Source organism: Anoplolepis gracilipes, chromosome 2 (genome assembly GCF_047496725.1).
Source record: "Anoplolepis gracilipes chromosome 2, ASM4749672v1, whole genome shotgun sequence".
NCBI lineage: Eukaryota > Metazoa > Arthropoda > Insecta > Hymenoptera > Formicidae > Anoplolepis > Anoplolepis gracilipes.
Window position 1 is genome coordinate 6,274,861 of NC_132971.1, and position 18,713 is coordinate 6,293,573.

General features: G+C 28.8%; 1 protein-coding gene across 5 annotated transcripts; it reads right to left on the minus strand.

The window, feature by feature from the left end:
* Positions 1 to 407: 407 nt before the first annotated feature.
* On the minus strand, positions 408 to 17,535 carry LOC140676140 (proton-coupled amino acid transporter 2). Of its 5 annotated transcripts, XM_072910882.1 has the most exons (12): positions 17,299 to 17,535; positions 16,501 to 16,841; positions 8,557 to 8,639; positions 7,420 to 7,539; positions 5,627 to 5,777; positions 5,187 to 5,314; positions 4,829 to 4,913; positions 4,199 to 4,471; positions 3,887 to 4,065; positions 3,604 to 3,636; positions 2,755 to 2,927; positions 408 to 2,492 (listed from the first exon to the last, which is right to left on the minus strand). In XM_072910882.1, exons 3-12 carry the CDS (start codon positions 8,637 to 8,639, stop codon positions 2,251 to 2,253), a joined length of 1,467 nt encoding a protein of 488 aa, XP_072766983.1. In that variant the 5' UTR covers positions 16,501 to 16,841; positions 17,299 to 17,535; the 3' UTR covers positions 408 to 2,250. The 5 variants fall into 5 exon arrangements, with proteins under 5 accessions (XP_072766983.1, XP_072766981.1, XP_072766982.1 ...); XM_072910880.1 differs by lacking the exons at positions 16,501 to 16,841; positions 17,299 to 17,535 and adding an exon at positions 8,749 to 8,796; XM_072910884.1 differs by lacking the exons at positions 16,501 to 16,841; positions 17,299 to 17,535 and adding an exon at positions 8,749 to 8,796 and having other exon boundaries at positions 2,368 to 2,506.
* Between the last annotated feature and the right edge of the window lie 1,178 nt (positions 17,536 to 18,713).

Genomic DNA, 18,713 nt, shown 5'->3' on the forward strand with positions numbered 1-18,713 from the left:
CATACTGTATAGTTGAGTAATGAAAATGTTTGGCAGTGCAATGCAGAAAGAGTCATAAAAAGTGAATGAAAATTCGATTACCACTTCGATTATATAAAATATCTTTCAACATAAAAATTTAGCCAACATTATTTTGATCTGATATTCTTTTGAACATCCTATAATCTCTAAATAAAAAATTAATGCTTTGTATTAATTTACTCTATTTTAATAACTAAATGCTTTTGTTACAAAAGAATAGCGTAAGTAAAAATAAAGCATTAATTTTCTGCTCAGAATTCTTAAAATGCTCAACAACATGTCCAACGAAAATATCTTCAACAATTTCGATATTATTTCAAAATGTCTGTTAATAAATAAGTAATGAAAGTGTTCAAATTGGTTGGAAACACATGATAACTAGACAATTTCTTGTGCTACATGTTTATTGCATACTTTTTTATTTCCCATCAGCTTCTCTCACCATTCCATTAACAATAAGATAAAAGAAAGAAATATTTTATACACTGTTCCATTAAATATATTTAAGGAAAAAATATATCTTCACTATTGTGTCCCTGAGTGAATTTGTACTCCAATAATACGATGTACGATACGATTACGCCATACATCGAACATAATAATCAACTTATCGTTATCGAGTATTTTCTTTCTTTCAATTTTAATTAATATTACATGTATAAGATTTGTTACATCCATCAAAAATCAATCGTGAAGAAAAGATAAATTTTTTCGACGAAAAATATTTTTTAATATCGACAAACAAAAACGAACAATTAAAAACGCATTTGCTTGTGCGTTTGACAAATTTATAATAAATTATCAGTATATTAATATTGGGGATTATTTACATGCAATTTATTTTTGCTTAATGTCCGAAGAAGTCTCGTTAAATTATAGATAATCGACGATTAATTTTTCAAAATGTTACTGTTCATATTGATTCCTATCATAAGCGTTGTGACGTATATGTATATATATGTATATATATATATATATATATATATATATATATATATATATACGTATGTATACATATATAATTTAACAAATAAAAAAACATATTTTTTATTCTAGTACAATATACATAAAACTAAAAACCTCTTTTTCGTTTGCATATTGTCTTTCATATAAATATCGATCATGCTGACAATGAGAGCTAGTTTCACCTACATTAATTTAACCAATTCATTTCTTCTTTTTTCTGTAATTTGATTATGCCACATATAGAAAAAAAGATTTAATAATATATGATCAATGTTTGTGAAACTAGTCCCCTAAGGCACATAAATAAATACACATCGTACAATTATACTATTACCATAATCGATTACAATTAAAATAAAGCGCCACGTAGACAAAATATATTTTCATCACAATTAATTTCATTTCGCAAATATTTAAAATAAAAGATAATACATATTTTTAATATTTGAGTCGTGCAATTTGCTTTACAAAATTACAATACAATAGTGCAATATTAAAAAATACAATCATCCATTTTTAACACATTTCTGTAAGAAAAAGACTTTTATGTATCTTGATGGAAAAGTCAAGCAATAATTGACATAAATATTTCTAACTATATATAATTATCGCTTTATTTATTAAATGTTTAATTATCGAACGCTACGGAATTGACTAAATTCTTCAGTTTATATTCTACATCAGATTTTATTTAGCGAATTGTTCATGTTTTAAAGAATTAAACATAACGGTACCATATAAAGAATATGTCTATTTTTTCAGTTACTGCAAGGTTTTCGTATATAATTACGAAAAAAGCCAATACACTTTCATTCATCTATTTTTATTTTATTTATCCTACAAACTACTTATTGTACTTCAATTCATTATTACGAATGGAAGCCCAAACATGGAAACGTTTATTGTGAACACACAAATACGATATCCAAGCAATATGAAAATCGAAGAGTTTGTATTGTTCCTGAATGATTATTATTAATAACATGACTATTATTAATTACAATCATTGGCGTTCACAATCATTACATTTTATCAACTATGCCTAGCAGTATCACACAGTGAGTTATTATTATGTAGGATGACTAATGTCAACGCTTAAAACGTGAGCAACATCTATGCAAAATCTGAAAAAGTATTGAATTTAAATCAAATTGCGCACGCGGAAATACCGTAGGTGATGTCATGGTCCGCGTTTCACAAGAAAAAAAATTAAGAATAATTTGTACAAAGCGCGCTTATATATACAATATAGACTGTTTGAATTCACTTGCTGAACGACTTGATGATCGACGTCAGACTCTCGTATGTTCCGGTAGCGAAACCCAACACGCCAATCAGCACTATTATCACATCCTTCGTGATTGTGAAGAAACCAAAATTAGTGTTGTTCCAACAGACGATCATTTCAATAAGAGGCGGAAAGACGAGAGCAAGCGCAGTGCTACTGACCGCGCCGACCAAGGATATAAAGAGACCCAATTTTGGTACCGCCTCCGCCAGGATAACTGAAATAATTGCTCTTAATTCGAAACATTTATATGTATATATGTATAAGATCCGATCAGAAAGTAATAAAACAATAAAAAGAAAAAAATTTTTAATAGTGACTAAATATCTACACATATACGTAAACGATACACGAAGTTTTAATCATGTTTGATACAAAACATTGTTAAAACTTATAATCTATAATAAATAGATTTAATAAAGTAAATTTTACAATAGTAATATAATTTAGTAAAATCTTTCTCTGTCTCAGATACTTACATGTGACGAGACACATGGCAGAACGGAAGATGATCTCCGCAAGTACCGGCCACTTGAAAGGACCAAATCGACTGACAATACCGGGCCACATTATAGCGATCGGGACGTAAAATTGCAAGGCATATGTAAACAATATGCTTAATGAAATGGCGGCCTTGATGCATTGCGGTAAGCTGCAAACAAATATAATTTGAAAGAGTTAGCGAAAAGAAATTTATCCGTTATATTCTTTATTTAGAAAAGGCAAATTCTTGAGATCATTTGGAGTCGATTTTTCCTCAGCGAAAATATCGAGAGACGTCATCATTTCTTGCAAGTTTCCAATTTTTATCATTATATATCTTTATAATTAAGCCTTAAATTAAAATTCTATTAGAGTAAACTCTATCTGAAATTAACTGAAGAATGTAGTTTTGGTAATTTTGTGATTTTAAAAAGTTTAGTTTGCGAAAAGCGCCTTTTTTTCAATCGCTTATAACTCGGAAATTATTGATCGACATTTTTGCTGAGGAAAAATCGTCTCCAAATGATCTCAAGAATCTGTCATTAGCAGATTTTTCATCAATTACCAAACACCCTGTATATATATATATATATATATATATATATATATATATTCGGGGGGAATGTGGGTATAGCTAAAGGTGTGGGTGTGGATTTAAATATGGATATGAGTGTGGGTGCGAGAATGTGTGTATCTGGATGTCATTCATATTCTATAATAATTAAATCATGCATGCGAGTAAAAGACATGCACAAAGCACACGTCATCTCTCTATCACAAGTTTTCATATAAAGCTATTTAGCTAATATTTATCGAACACGTCAAACTATGCATCAGGTAAAGACCTTAATTGACTGAAGATGACATTCCCGGCCATCCTTAAAATATATAAAGAGAAATAAATGTTACAAAATATTTTTAATTACATTAACTCATATTTAATTTTAAAAAACACATTGTATATAGTTTATGCAACTGCGAACTTTACTGACAAATAACTTGGTCTTAAAATAATCATCCATTGGAAGTAATATAGTATATAATCCATCTTGACAAGACAATGAGTCCCGTTATAAAATTATATTTACAAAATATAAATAATTATATTTAGACAGATTCGATACTTACATTTTCTCTGACGCGAGATTAAGTGTGACTGAACCGGCAACATCGTCACCATATTTTAAATAAGACAAAAAACCCATTGCGACGAACATAGTGCCGACTATCACCATACCAACGTTAAGAACGCCCAGCGGTTTGTTAAAATTATTAGGATTCTTCATTTCATTCTTCAATGGCAGTACCTGCATATCAACGCCTATTAGAAACACACCATCAGATTCCATCGGATAGAGTATCGGCTTATTTTATCCGGATTGAAACCAAAAAATATTAAGATAAAATAAAAAAGTATTTGTATTGTGACAAAATACTCACTAGAGTAATACCCTCAAAGGAATATATCACAGTGCCGAAAAACAGAGGTATATTGTTCCAATCCGCGATATATCTTCTCTCATGTATAGATGGTACGTCATGGCTCATGATATACATGGTGGCGATATAACCCGCGAGCATTAGGAAATTCGCTATCGAAGATAACGGCACCAGGTACTTGAGATTTCTGATCCAAGTGCTAAGCATTATGGGTATCAACACCACAGCCATATGCTGATAAACATCCATCTTGATATCGTGCGCGTCCAACACCTATCATAAAATAGAAGAAAATTATAATTATTATCACAATGTTGATAAGTCTTTTTTTATTATTTTTTTTAAGAAGACCTCTCCCCCGCCTCTCTTTCTTCCTCTGTTTGAAAGGTTTTGTTATTTATTGCGAAATATATAAATATATCAAATTAAGACGTATAATTTTCTGATCTTCCATTCTTTTATTAATACATTATTATTAATTATAAGTGATAAAGGTGTTATTTACTCAAGCAATTTTTAATAAACTTCACATATTTTTGCGATAAGAAATGGCATGTAATGAGTAAACCAAAAAATACTAAAGCATTACGATTCAAAAAGATAAGATATAGCTGGAGAAAAATACTTCACCTGCTTCATATTCGTAGAAATGAAAACGAAATATACACAGCAGAATCCGAGTTGCGTGACACACAAAAATATATTAACCACTTTTCTGCAACAAAATTACGAGAACGGAACATAAATAACATGCACATTCGCTGCGAACTAATGTGTAAAATCAGAAAAAGTAATTAAAAAACTCGTGTAAAGGAATAAAAAAGAAAATGTGTGGGTAAACTGAAAAAAATTTGCGCGAGAAAGTAGCGTTCAGATGAATTGAAGATTATATATAAGTGGGAATTATAAAAAGGCTACGTGATATATATTTGCTGATGTTCCTTGTTATTCGACTTTCCAGAATTCCTTTTTCACACTTATTACATACCTCATAAGAATCGAATATTTACGAAGTCTAAGAGGTCCGGTAGCGAAACACAGCTCCACGGTTCCAGCAAACCCGCATGTATTTGTGCCATTGCCAACACGACGCGTCACCTCTTCGTTGCATTTAATCTAAAAAATAATATTATTAATTATAAAGAGCAATTTTGTATGGCTGTAATATTTATATTAAAGTTTTACTATATTATTTATACATTTTTTAGATATACAATAATATTTATAATTATTATAACTATAATACTTTTTTCACAGAAGAAAGTCTTATATTTTATATTACGTTTTTTCTTATTTATATAAGGTATAAGAAGATCACACTGGTTCTTCAATTTAGCGTTTCCAATTTATTCAAAAAATCCTTATTACCATCTATACTTCCTGTTTGAGACACTTTATATAATGTGTGTATTAATTAAACATACGTACGAGAATATGTTGAGCGTGTACGCAAATGATGCCGAGAAAAACCGTCAACGGTGGTGCCAACAGCAATCCGGCATTCTTAAAAGCGTCTCCCAATGCAAAGATTCCCGAGCCGACGTTACCCTTGAACAGATGCATCATGGTTTCCAGGTACCTGCAGTTGTCCAATCGTCCATTAGTACGTTTAACTTCTTTTTTTTTTTTTTTTTTTTTTTTTGACTCGACGTAAAAATCAAATTCGTCGAGAAATAATAAATTAATACGTATAAATCATCAAGTATAAACAGAATTCTTTAGTCACTATCAAAACATAGTTGTACCTATGAACGTTTGGCATCTGTTTCAGATATGCCAAGTAGGAATCATTTAAAATGAACATAACTGAAATTTTAGAATCTTGCCAGAATCATCAATTGTATTCAATCCTTACTCCGTACTGTTGTTTTTGGCACCTTCTAACCGTATAGATGGATCAGCATATTTTCAAAGTTTATTAATATTAAATTTATTAAAAGTTTTTTAAAGAATCTTAAAAAATGTACCTTGTTTGATCTTATTAACTAAAAACTTAAATAATAAATTTGAAAAATAATTTATTTAAATATATTGTTTTAATGAGTATTTGTTTTCGAGAAATTGACGCTGTTAGAAAAATTACGAGCAAAATAATCCCCTAGTAAATAAAAAAATAAAAGTTGATTTCGCTAAGATTTGTTTATTGTGTATTTCGATTTATTTATTCTGTATTTATTGTCTTAACTGCGTTAAATGAATTTAAGAACATATTTTTTTATTTAAATGATATATCACGCAAATTATTCGCAGTTTTCTAAAAATAAAAATTGTATACAAACTTTGATAATTATAATATTTTTTTCATTAATATTAATAAATTAATGTTAATAAACGAGCACAAATATGCATTTATAATTAAATATTAAAATACCAAAGCTTTAAATCAACCAATAATTTACGCATCACTAATTTTATTTATTTATGCAGATTGTGGAGATATCCTGGAATATTTTATATATATATATATATATATTGTGTCTTTTTTATCGTGAATTTCACAAGTTTCTCCATTTTTTATATAGACTGTAAATTATTTCAGTTTAAATTTTAAAAAATTACATTTTTTAACCCACGGAACCTATTTATCTGCATCCAAGCAGTTTACAATTTTCAATGACGTTAAAGTGACAAATGATGAGTTAAATGTAGATATTACGCGAATCGATCGCACTCATGCCAAAATATTTGTTTTAGCTTGTCTCTTTCCCTCTTATTTTTTGCAGTAGAACTGAAAGATGAATTTTGCGAATCGGTTATACTTGTGCATCTATATATGTATATCTTTACGCAACCTAGCTGCGTTATTAAAAAAAACTTACAAAGAATCCGCAATGTCAAAACAACGTAACGTTAATGACAAAATATGATTTTTCCCGGAAAAAAGTAGTTATTTCACACAAAGAAATAAATTATAAATCTTTTATCAGAACATCATAACAACATAACAAAGTATTCACTTCCGTCTCCAGTGTTTTGCAAACATTTGTCATACTTGTCACATATCTCTTATCATATTTGTTTGAAACAAGGATTTGTTTGTGTTTTTTTACTTACTTTTTGGGTGTATAATTTCATTCTCGTCGCTCATATATATGTGCTAAATATTCTTCACTTTCTATCGATACGATATCTTTGCTAATATTTATAATGTATATTTTGTTTTATAAATTGTTTATTATTGAAAAAAATTTCAGCTGTTTTTTTATTAACGTCAAACTTACGAAGTAGGATGATGTACAGTGATGCCATGCTCGTTACTTCCGTCCTTGATAGCATCATTGCCCTTTTCTATCGTTAAGATGGGATCTTTCGATTGAAAAGCTCCATAGGTTCCGCCAATTCTATAATAAAAATAGTCAATATAAAAAATGTAAAATATTATATAATAAATTAATTTTACCGCACGATAATGTGGATTTCACTTCTAATCGCCAAAAATAAAGAAGCCATGTTTTAAACCAACATATAGTGATTCTGATAGTTTAAGTAATTTTCCGTGTAACAATAACGCTAATTGCCGGATACGCATATGCGCGATTTTCAAGCCAGATAATTGAATTTCCACAATTAACGTTTATATAAGACTAATATGTACGAGGAATACGCTGAGAAAAATACTTTCTGAATCCAATAGGCATGTTAATTACACGTTGTTCATGACATTTATAAGCGAGTTTGAATGACGAAATAAGCGAGTCCACAGCGATTTATCTAGGTTTTTCAATTTCTTAATTTAACCATTTTTCTGATATTACTCTATGTGTTCTTTACATATAATAATTCAAATTTCCACAGCTAGCTTTTCTATCAATATGTATAAGCGAAGTAATATTTACAGGTAAGATCCAGTAAAATATACTTGATAAAAATACTGATAACACGATTAATCGCATAATTATAGTGAATAGTTATTTAGCTCGCTTACCTAAAATCGTATAATGCTAGATTATAACATTGTTTGGCAATCATTCGCAATGATTATACAACTAAATGAATTGATATTCCAGCCATGTTATTAAATGTCGTGTCAATCAATTAATAATGCAACATACTTGTGATTATACTGATCCGCAATCAATTATTGTCTATAACTACTCTATAGCCGTTTCACCTTAATTTATTTCGACATTACGTAAAATTACGTATATATAAACTTCTTTCTTTTTGTTCTTGGTTAATGTAATTAGAAACATTCCTATTATAGGAAATAATTATTAATTAAAAGAATGACGTACTCAAAGTAAAGAATGCAATTAAATAAACCCACATTTAAGAAATGATTATAATATCTTATTAATTAAAAAGTTTGAGAAAAATTATTTATATGTATATTTGTATATTTATGTAAATATATTTACCCAAGCGATTGCTTAAATGTTGTCTCATCGTCATGAATGGAGCTCTTCTTCGCAGAAATCGCAGGATTGCTATTCAGTTCCATCTGTAGAACATTAGAAAATAATAATCACGCTTCAAGAATTAATAAACCGTAAACAAAATACAGTACAATAAATAATGTAGTAATATAACTTGTTCAATTACACACATACACACACGCATGCACTCACGCACCACGCACACATATTACACGCAGTGTGTAAATGTGTCCGAATACATATTTTTCATAATAAGACGTGCGTTATAAAGAGATGTTACAAGGAAAGTCCTTTGTCCGACCGTCTAGACAAAGTTACGACACATGATGAATGAAACACGTATCAGGAGAGGCGGTAACGTCTCGCTAAGTATACATGTATTGTATATATATATATATATAAAGCAATAAAGTGATTTTGCGAAAAAGACGCTGTACAGTAATCTCTTACTCAAGAATGATAAGCCTTATCGTAGACATAATTTTTAAAAATTAATTATTTTTATTTAATTAAGATTATTTTTACGCAAAATTGTTTACTATATCAAAAGATAGGTAGTCTTTTTTGGATCCTCAAAACCTTTAGCACATAAATTTATACGTGTATATTCGACACATGTGTTTTGTTTCTAAATTGTTTAATTATTCGAAAAGCCATGACACTTGTCTCAAAGCAAAATAAAATTATTATTTTGTTATAATTAATTGTTTATTAATTTTTAAATAATTATTAATTAAAATTGTTTATGTTATTAATAAAACTATTATTTTTAATTCTAGAATATCACAATACAATTGTGATGCGCGAATATTAAAGTACTTAGGCATCGAATATATTACATAAAGTAATAAAATTAGATCGAAAACTATCTCAACTTCTTCAAAATTGTTCCATTATTAACAATATATTGTCGCTCGCCAATTAAACGCGTGAATTGTTCCTGTACGTAAGATTCTTTATTGATAGATTTCTTAATTAATGTAGCGTGCGCAGTATTTAATTCCGCGACAGAGATCGATACACATGTTGAAATACCGATTGAGGAGAGAAGGAAACATGCGTATGAGATATGAAATGTGACAATTTTGTCTCAACTAACAGTATCATGACTACATGTAAGTACAAATTGTCACAATAATTTCTTCAATAAGTTTTTATTTTCTTTTAGATGATCGTTTGACATATCAAAGTGTTTCTTTCCTAGAAAACCATAAAAGTCCTAGATTTCTCAGATATTTCTTTTGCACTTGAAAAAGTCAGGAAATTCTTATGGGATTTTATTGAGACTAAAAAAAATTCTTTCTTTGATCATTTTGCTCTTATATTGTAAACAGTCAGCAATCCACTGATAAACCAAATTAAATTACGTGTAAATTACATGTTTAAAATATATTACAAATATATATATCTATCTGTGTACAAAAAAAAAGAATATTCTTACTTTGACAATATCTATAGTTTTAAAATGTAAATGTTGAAATGAAATTATATTGCGTTAAATAAAGAAAGTTTGCTTGGATAAAGACATTTTATATAGTTCAACAAAAAAAATATATTCTTGTTATTTAAAAATAATTTTCTTGAATGGAGAGGAAAAAATGTTGGATGGAAAATAACACATGTTTAAATAAAAAATTATAACTTTTTAGAATTAAAATATTTATTTTATTCTTGAAATGACAATTATAGTATTGAAATAAGATTATAATATTGTTGAAATTAGAGATTTTTAAATTCTTCTAAAAAGATTATAAATTGTTGCGTATATATGAAACAATGAACGCGTTCATATGAGTATATAAGTTTTGATTTAACACTTACTTTTTTCTGTGTGTATATTGTAATATATTCAACGGACTAACAAAATATTAAGTATGCAGTACATATTGTAATTTTTAGTAATAAATTAAAATGTTATGTAAGTAAAAAATGTTTATCTTGTGAAAACTATTTAAGTTTTTTTAGTACATTTGCAAATCTAACACTTGAATCTTAAATGGCTTCGTTCTTTTTCTTATAATAAAAAGTGTTAGAAAATACATACAAAAAAAACATATTTTAGAAAATCAATAATAAAATAATAGGCTCCAGTAATAATGATTACTAATTATAAGTAAAAAAATGGCAATAAATTGAGGTGCAGTAATTAAAGTGTAAATTTTTAAATGTATAATTTTTAATAAAATTGAATATTTTGTTAATATATTAAAAGCTTACGCTCTTTAATTACAATACCTTATTTTCCATTTTTTCTTACTTACAATTAGTAATCATTATTTTAGAAAGTTGCAAAACATTTTTAAAATATTCTTCTTGAACCTAAAATTATAAACAAAAATATTCTAGGAAATTAGAAAATTTTTCAGAAATTTTTTTATAAAATTTCAATAGACCCTGCATGTAACATAAATCAATCCATCTTATAATTAAATTATTTACTTGAGATATATTACTTCTGAACTTTACACTATCTTTCTCTGTATTACATAAAAACAAAACATACAGTCTGTTCTTGCAATGAGTTTTTCAATCAATCTACTACTAGTAAGCAGTTTGTTAGTGTTCATTCCTAATATGTATAATATTTTCATCTGTGTGTTCGTTTTTTTCCCTTCTTTTAATCTTAAGATAACAGAGACGAATGGAAAATCCCTATCCCTAAGAAACTTTTTAGAATGATAAACGAAGCAGAGGAAAGTTTTATGGTATCTAATCTTTATTACTCATCCCCATTTTTAAATTTAATGTTTATTAAAACGGACACGAATCTTTCGACTGTATATTATAAACTTGTATGAAAGAAATTGTTCGTGACGAGCAAGATTAGAAGTGACGCTTCTTCAAGTGAAATAAAAAAAGGAAATGACCTTATATATTAATCGTCATGTAAAACGCACGATAATCATTTCCTGTGCCATTTACTTTTAATAGCATAAACGAGTCTAATCAAGATAATCCTTCAAGTCACACACAACTTAGCTTAATGTAAATCGTATGTGAGGTTGACATCGTCACAAGCGGAACAACACGCTTAACTATTTACGGTTTATGACACATAAATATAGCACCTTACGACGCGCAGCATTTAATCGATCATTATCTGTGAAATATGCACGAAACGATAATTTTACCGCTATTTATAGGAGATAATAACGCAAAACATTTTTGCGAAACATAATCATTATAGAAAACGTCAGCATGTAATTAAAAATGTTCGCAAAGTTATTTCAACATTGCTCTTACATTTTACACAACGTGTAAAAAATTGCAAATACGAGTCAATTATATCTATTATATAGTAACTTACATAAGAAGCTTACTCAAGAAGCATTACTCAATACCAATGCCATGTCAAACGTTATTATTAACATCAATTTACAATAAAGCAAAATGTGCAAAATGTTCTAAAATAATTCTATAAATTCTTGTTCAAATAAAAATAAAAACACGATCATACGTACACTCGGCGTCAAGTATACCTTAACACACAAATTTGCATATATCAGCACACTTATATTTTACATAAATGAAAAATGTATATGTGTGCCAATATGTGCATAAATTCGTATGCTCACCGAACGTACAATAAGAGAAGACTAAGCAATTTACTATCTGTAACATAAATATCTCGATCAGACGAAATCGTGAAAATATTTGCGACGCGCTCTTTTCATGTATATGTATGTACACACATATTTGTGTGTATATTTTTAGGAAAACAAATATCTCTTTATATACATATATTTATATATTTTCTACATATTTTTTCATATTTGATCCTATACAAAGTGTTCTAAGATCAGCGTACATCCTTTTAAGGATGTATTCTTTGGCCATAATTTAGAGACAATTTTTCCTCAGCGAAAATGTTGAGGCATCAATAATTTTCGAATTATAAGTAATTGAAAAAGAAAGGTCTTTCGTAAACTAAACTTTGTTGAGTTAAAAGATTAACATACGTACATTCTTCGGTTAATTTCAGGTGGAGTTTACTTTAATAAAATTTTAATTTAAAACTTAGTTACAAAAATATATAATGGCAAAAATTGGAAATTTGCAAAAAAATGATAACCTTCCTCGACATTTTCGCTGAGGAAAAATTGTCCCCAAATTGACCAGAGAATCTGCCTTTAAAAAATATACAGTGGTTTTAGGACATCCCGTAATATCTTAAACAATATGCCGTATCGAATTGGTTTGCGTATTCGTACATGACTCAGTCCACTGATATAGATACTTTATCATTGAGCGATTGCAACACGCAGACAAGTAAACTGTGCAATTTTAAAGCGAATGCGAGATAGATATGACAATATGTTTTTTCTAATAATCCATTTTTTCTCAGAATTACTAGCATATACATCTTAAGTATATACATATTATTATAATTGTCTGATATTACTTTCGATTAATTCGATGTTCGTCAAAATTATAACATCTAAAAATTTTGATAAAAGTCAACGCGCAGATATAACAAACAAAATTATTTTTACATTATAATTTAGACTACATTTCTAATGCACATGAATTATTAATACTCACATTAAAATTCATGGCTGCATATTTATAATGTACATTAATTTACATGCAATTAAATTGTAATAATCAAATACATATAACGTTTGTATTAATTTTTCAAATAATAAGTACAATTACTCAGATATATAAGATATGATTAAAGAGGCTGTTCTAATATGTAAAATAATGAACACGCAATCAATTATACTACTATGTGTCGAGTAATTAAAATAATTTTGCAGATTAGATATATCATATAAAAAAAAGATTGCATTTTATAATAGAAAGATAACAGGATAAAAAAAAACTGGTACAATATTTGTCGAAAATTTATGTTCTTTTTATTGTGCGAGTTAGTCACATAATCATACAATAAACAAGTCGTCGACGTACTTATTCAGTTAGTCAACTTAATGCAATCATCGTAATTGCTCTCGTAATCCGTCAGAACTTTCTCAATATGCCGACTATGTGATTATGTTGGTCAAAGGGCAGTAGAATAGCATTATTAAGTAGAGTAAAATATCGTTCAATCAATCAAATCTCTTAAATCGTGATAGTCAAAACATTAAAAATTATTGCGATACAATTATCAAATTTAATCAAATGTAGCTGTCAATTTGAACTCACGATTGTCATTCGCAAATTCACGGTCCCACGATATATAATACGTCCGATGACCTAGAACTGGGACAACCAAACTACCATATGTTTCACTTCAGGAAGCGCAGCATCTACTTTGACGATGCAAATTCACTTTTTGGCAATGTTACCGCGCGTTGGTGACATTACCAAAATAGAAGTATTTACCGGCTCCTCTTTAGCTGGTGTCACGTGCACTTTTATCAGACACGAACCGCGATTATTTCAAGGTGTCAGTAATGTTCAACGTTTCAGTTTTTGCAAATAGAAAAAAAGAGATGAGGAAGAGGAGAACTTTGAGCGAAGATTTAAAAATGATTTCTTATAAAAATTCTTTCTCATGAACATTAGCAGCATTTTCTAAAATTTATCAGACATTATTGGAAATTACGACATTATTGGAAATTACGACATTTGATCATTTGAGCTATTAGTGAATGTAAACGCGCTTCTATGAAACCTGTGAGAAATAAGTGATTAGATAATTACTTAGAAATTAGATAATTACTTAGAAATAATAGATAAAAACGCTTTGCATAAGAAAAATAATGCATACTTCCGTGTGCATATGTATTTTCAAAAATAAATCTAAAGTATATGATAAATATAATTCGAAAAAAATCGTAAAAATAACTGAGAGATAAAAGTTGACGAGGAGGGGGGGGGAAGAAAAAATATATATTATATATCTTTATAAAAGATATAATATTACATAAACAGTTTATGCTGATTGCAACGATAATCCCTGTGCATTTTAATATCTAATCTTTCACAGAAGCACTTTTAAAACAATTTCAGCATTATATTACAAAAAGTGCATTATCATATGATAAGTTAATATCATTATACGATAAGCCAACGTTCGACCTATTCTTATCAAAAATCAAACGCTCGATCCGATGCAAATAAAAATTAAAGTTTTTGCTTAAAGGCAAATAGAGAAACATTTCACAAACTATTTCTCAATAATACGAACGATGCAGCGAAATGATGATTCTATTCAATGGAAATTTTTTTTCAATTGTGTGTGCATTGTGTTATATGTTTCACTGATTTCCTTCATTATTTCCTGTCTCGATGCGCGACCACAATCGTCAATCTAAATTATTGCACTTGCTATCCTTGAAACATGCTATCAGAAAAAAATGCACTTTTTTCACGTATTAACATTTGCGAAGGTGTACTGAAGTAATTCACATACCTAATCGTATCATGTGATATGCACGTGATATATATTCTGAGATATGCAAGTTGTCTAAGAGATATTCGAATGCAGAATCCTATTTCATGTGCTCTAGAATAATACGATGATAAATATCCTCGTTCAATCGCATTCAGTGGTAAAAGCGCAATAAATCTTATATCGAGTAGATCGTGTTTATAATCAAATTATTTTGGGTGCTAAATCTGACGGATCATTATGTGTAATGAACGCTTGCCAGAAAATCATATTACGCCGAGCAAAATTGCAAATAATACGATCTTAGAAAGAACTTCAAAGATAAATGGTACCGAAAGATTAACCGCCCGAATAAAACTTATCTACTTGACAAATGTTGTCATAAAAAATATCTCCTGTTGTCTAAATGTTGTTAAATGCTGCGGAAAACTTATATGTAAACTTGCAGACAAAACCAAAACAGAGGTGTTCTTCGAACAGAGGTGTTTTAAAATGAATTGTCATGCAACTATCTCAATGTAATAATAATTTAAAATATAAAGAATAGAAATAAATAATAGATAATAATAAAAGTAATAATACTAAGAAAAATAAAAGTAGATAATAGGAATTATTTACTATTTTATTATTGACAACAATAATAAATAGATAATATAAATCGCACAATAAGAATATAATAATTATACAAAATGTGCAAATGCTCATTAATAATAAAATTCATATTTTGATGTTATCAGAATAAATATTGTTTTGATATGAAAAAAATTATAGCGTAATTCTTCTTGTGTGTGTGTGTGTGTGTGTGTGTGTGTGTGTGTGTGTGTGTGTGTGTGTGTGTGTGTGTGTGTGTATGTGTGTGTGCAAATTCTTGCAAGATAAAATATATAATTAAATCCTAAAATTACTACTGATGCAATAAATAACAAACTGCAGAATTCATTGTTCTAACGTCATTTAAAATTTTTAATTCTAATAGTTGTTTACAAAAATATTTACATGCAACGGGTTCGATGAACTCGTATATCAAGTATTGCATCAAAACAGTATACTTGCAACTATATATGTTCGCGAAAACTATACAAACAGCTCAAATTTCGTTTCGAAGCATGATAGAGAGTTATACGATTCTGAAGCCTGTCAAAACTACGTCTAACAAACTGTCACTGCTTTCACAAATTATCGCATTCAACATTGAAGCGAATGTTAAAATTTATCGCTAAATTTATCCTATCAAATAAAAAACAAATAAAACTAAATATAGACTTATGTAACGCATCGATATAATTTAAATGCTAAGAGATTGAGATATATATCAACATTTTACTTTAATACGTATACACATCACATTAAATCCTTGAAAGGTGTCCTCGTGTATACTTTTCGTACTTTCTCAGATTGGTTTCAAGGAAATCTACTCATACAAAGTTATACGAATTGTGAGTCTCGTCCGTGGTAATAACGTGATAAACGAGGCATGACACGCGCCAAAAGAAAGGTCAACAACTGATCGGCGTTGTTAATGAAATCGTATCAAAATATGTACATATCGAAAGCCAATAACGGAAGTGGATAAAATACATACGTACCTTCTCGCAATCGTGTTAGTATCAGATTATTAATTGTAACCAGACAATTGGACGCGGATAACCCATGGATGATGTCCGTCGCCGTTTCTACGGATACGTGCAACGGTCGGCTGCTTACGCGCAACTGAAACGGTGTCAGCGAAACCAAGTAGTACTACTCGCGCCGCAACAAACACTCTCCGAAGGCTGTCTACTTCCTTCTGGCTTCCTTCGCTCACCGCCCGGTGCTGAAATGCCTCGTTCCGCGTATGTCCCTTTATTCTTGGCACCAGGGCAGAGACCGTGTCGCTTTCGTCACGAAGCGAAAATCGACCTCAATTCCGCTAGCCCGAGTAGCTCCCCTAATAGAAATACCCCGAATCATATATCTCATCCATTAGCTGTTTAGATTTTTTCGATAGCAGTTATGTCATTGAAAGCAAAAAGTTTAAAAAATAACATAAATAAAATAAGATTTAAAAAATGGTATTATTGAAAAAAGATGTATAGCTTAATGGAAAAATGATGAAAGATTTAATTAAGTACTAAAAAAGAATCCTTCAAATTAAATAAGAAAGAATTTTAGTTAAACGATAAAAAAATCATTAAAATGTAATTAAATAATAATGAATGATTAAATACAAAAGAATTAATTAAAAATTTTTAAAAATCACTAATAAAAAAATGTTATTAAAAAAATAATGAATGATTCAATTAAAAACAGTAATTTCTCATTTTAGAAAATTAAATAAAAAAATTAAACAATTTATTTCTTATTATTTGCATAGTAGTTAGATAAATAAATAAAGAAAGTCTTACAGCAAGTTAAAAAAAGATTGTAAGCGACTAAATTAAATTAAACACTGCTTGAAAGAGTGTATGAGCGTCGCGCCAATTTTAATAGTCATACTTTCTTGTGAATGCAATCAAAGATTAACGAGTCGGGACAAAGCAAGAATATTGTCATTTATTTTTTGCGTCTCAGCAGGTATAAAAAGATATTCAATAATACGATTGCAATGTGCAAAGACGGATATATAACAGCATCTTTTACATGCATTCATTTCGATAACAATAAAAAGAAATTTTGAAATTCGCGAATAATAAATTGAAAATGTTCACTATTTGCAGAGAAGGATGTTGAATTTAGCGATTCGATTGATATAGCAATGATTAATAGTCCGCATATAAACTTTGCGCTTAATTAAGGATGAAGTAACACTATAAGAAACATTTAAAATATCACTAAAAAAATCCGATTTCGTTATTAACACACGAAGATTTTTGATCTACTAAAAGTAAGCATTTGAAGCACCAAGGCCATGCACGTGTATTAACCACAACCGAGCGAACAGAAAACTGACGTGGAAGAGACGTATAAGTCGAGATAAGAAGCGTGTATAGTGTATAGTGAAACATGCGTATCAAATTTGCAACTCCAAGGAATGAGAGACTCGCTTCTAATCTAACAACACAGATGTAAAAATAAGGCCATACATACAATTTTATATGCGTGGGCTGACCTTAAATACATTTCACCGTGAACGAGTACATGTGACGGAAATTTGTATGCGCAAGCATATACTTGATACTTCCAAAGGAAGTTCTATTCTTTAAACTACATCGGATTATCTTGACGGAAGGTCACAATAATAAATAATTAGAACAAAAAATATTTTCACCATAACGAATAATTTGTATAACATTATTTCTTCCTCTTTATTAAAAACGAAATAGTTTTTATTTTAATTAATTAATTAATTGTTTTACCATTAAATTTTTTTATTTGTAATTAATTGTATTCTTCACATTGAAATATATATATATATATATATGTATATATATACTTTTTTTAATAAAAAATATTTCTTATTTAATAAGAAATATTTTCTATTATATTCCTATTAAAAAAATAAAGGGATTTACCATATATTGATGCATTTACATGCAATATACAAAATTTAAATGTGTATAATAAATAACGCCCGTAAAGTTCTAATATAAAAAAGGAATACATGTTTTTTCTCGTTTTTTTTTTTGTATATAATTTTCCTAAAGCGCTTGTACAGAATGAAGAATATATGTCTATAGATATATTATATTAATGTGTCTAAAAATATATTATATTAATAATAATTTATAATAAACCGCGCAAATAACTCGAAACCATTCAAGAAATACTCAGATAAGAGTTTTCCTTTGGCGGCTTATTTGCTATATTGCGTGATTGCGTT

Excerpts from the sequence above, each read along its gene's own strand:
- LOC140676140 (XM_072910880.1), bottom strand. The coding sequence starts at position 8,781 with ATGTGTGCGTGGTGCGTGAGTGCATGCGTGTGT. Across the intron at positions 5,315-5,626 it reads TACACGCTCAACATATTCTC|ATTAAATGCAACGAAGAGGT; the intron begins GTACGTATGTTT and ends ATTATTTTTTAG. Across the intron at positions 4,066-4,198 it reads CCTTTGAGGGTATTACTCTA|GTACTGCCATTGAAGAATGA; the intron begins GTGAGTATTTTG and ends GTTGATATGCAG.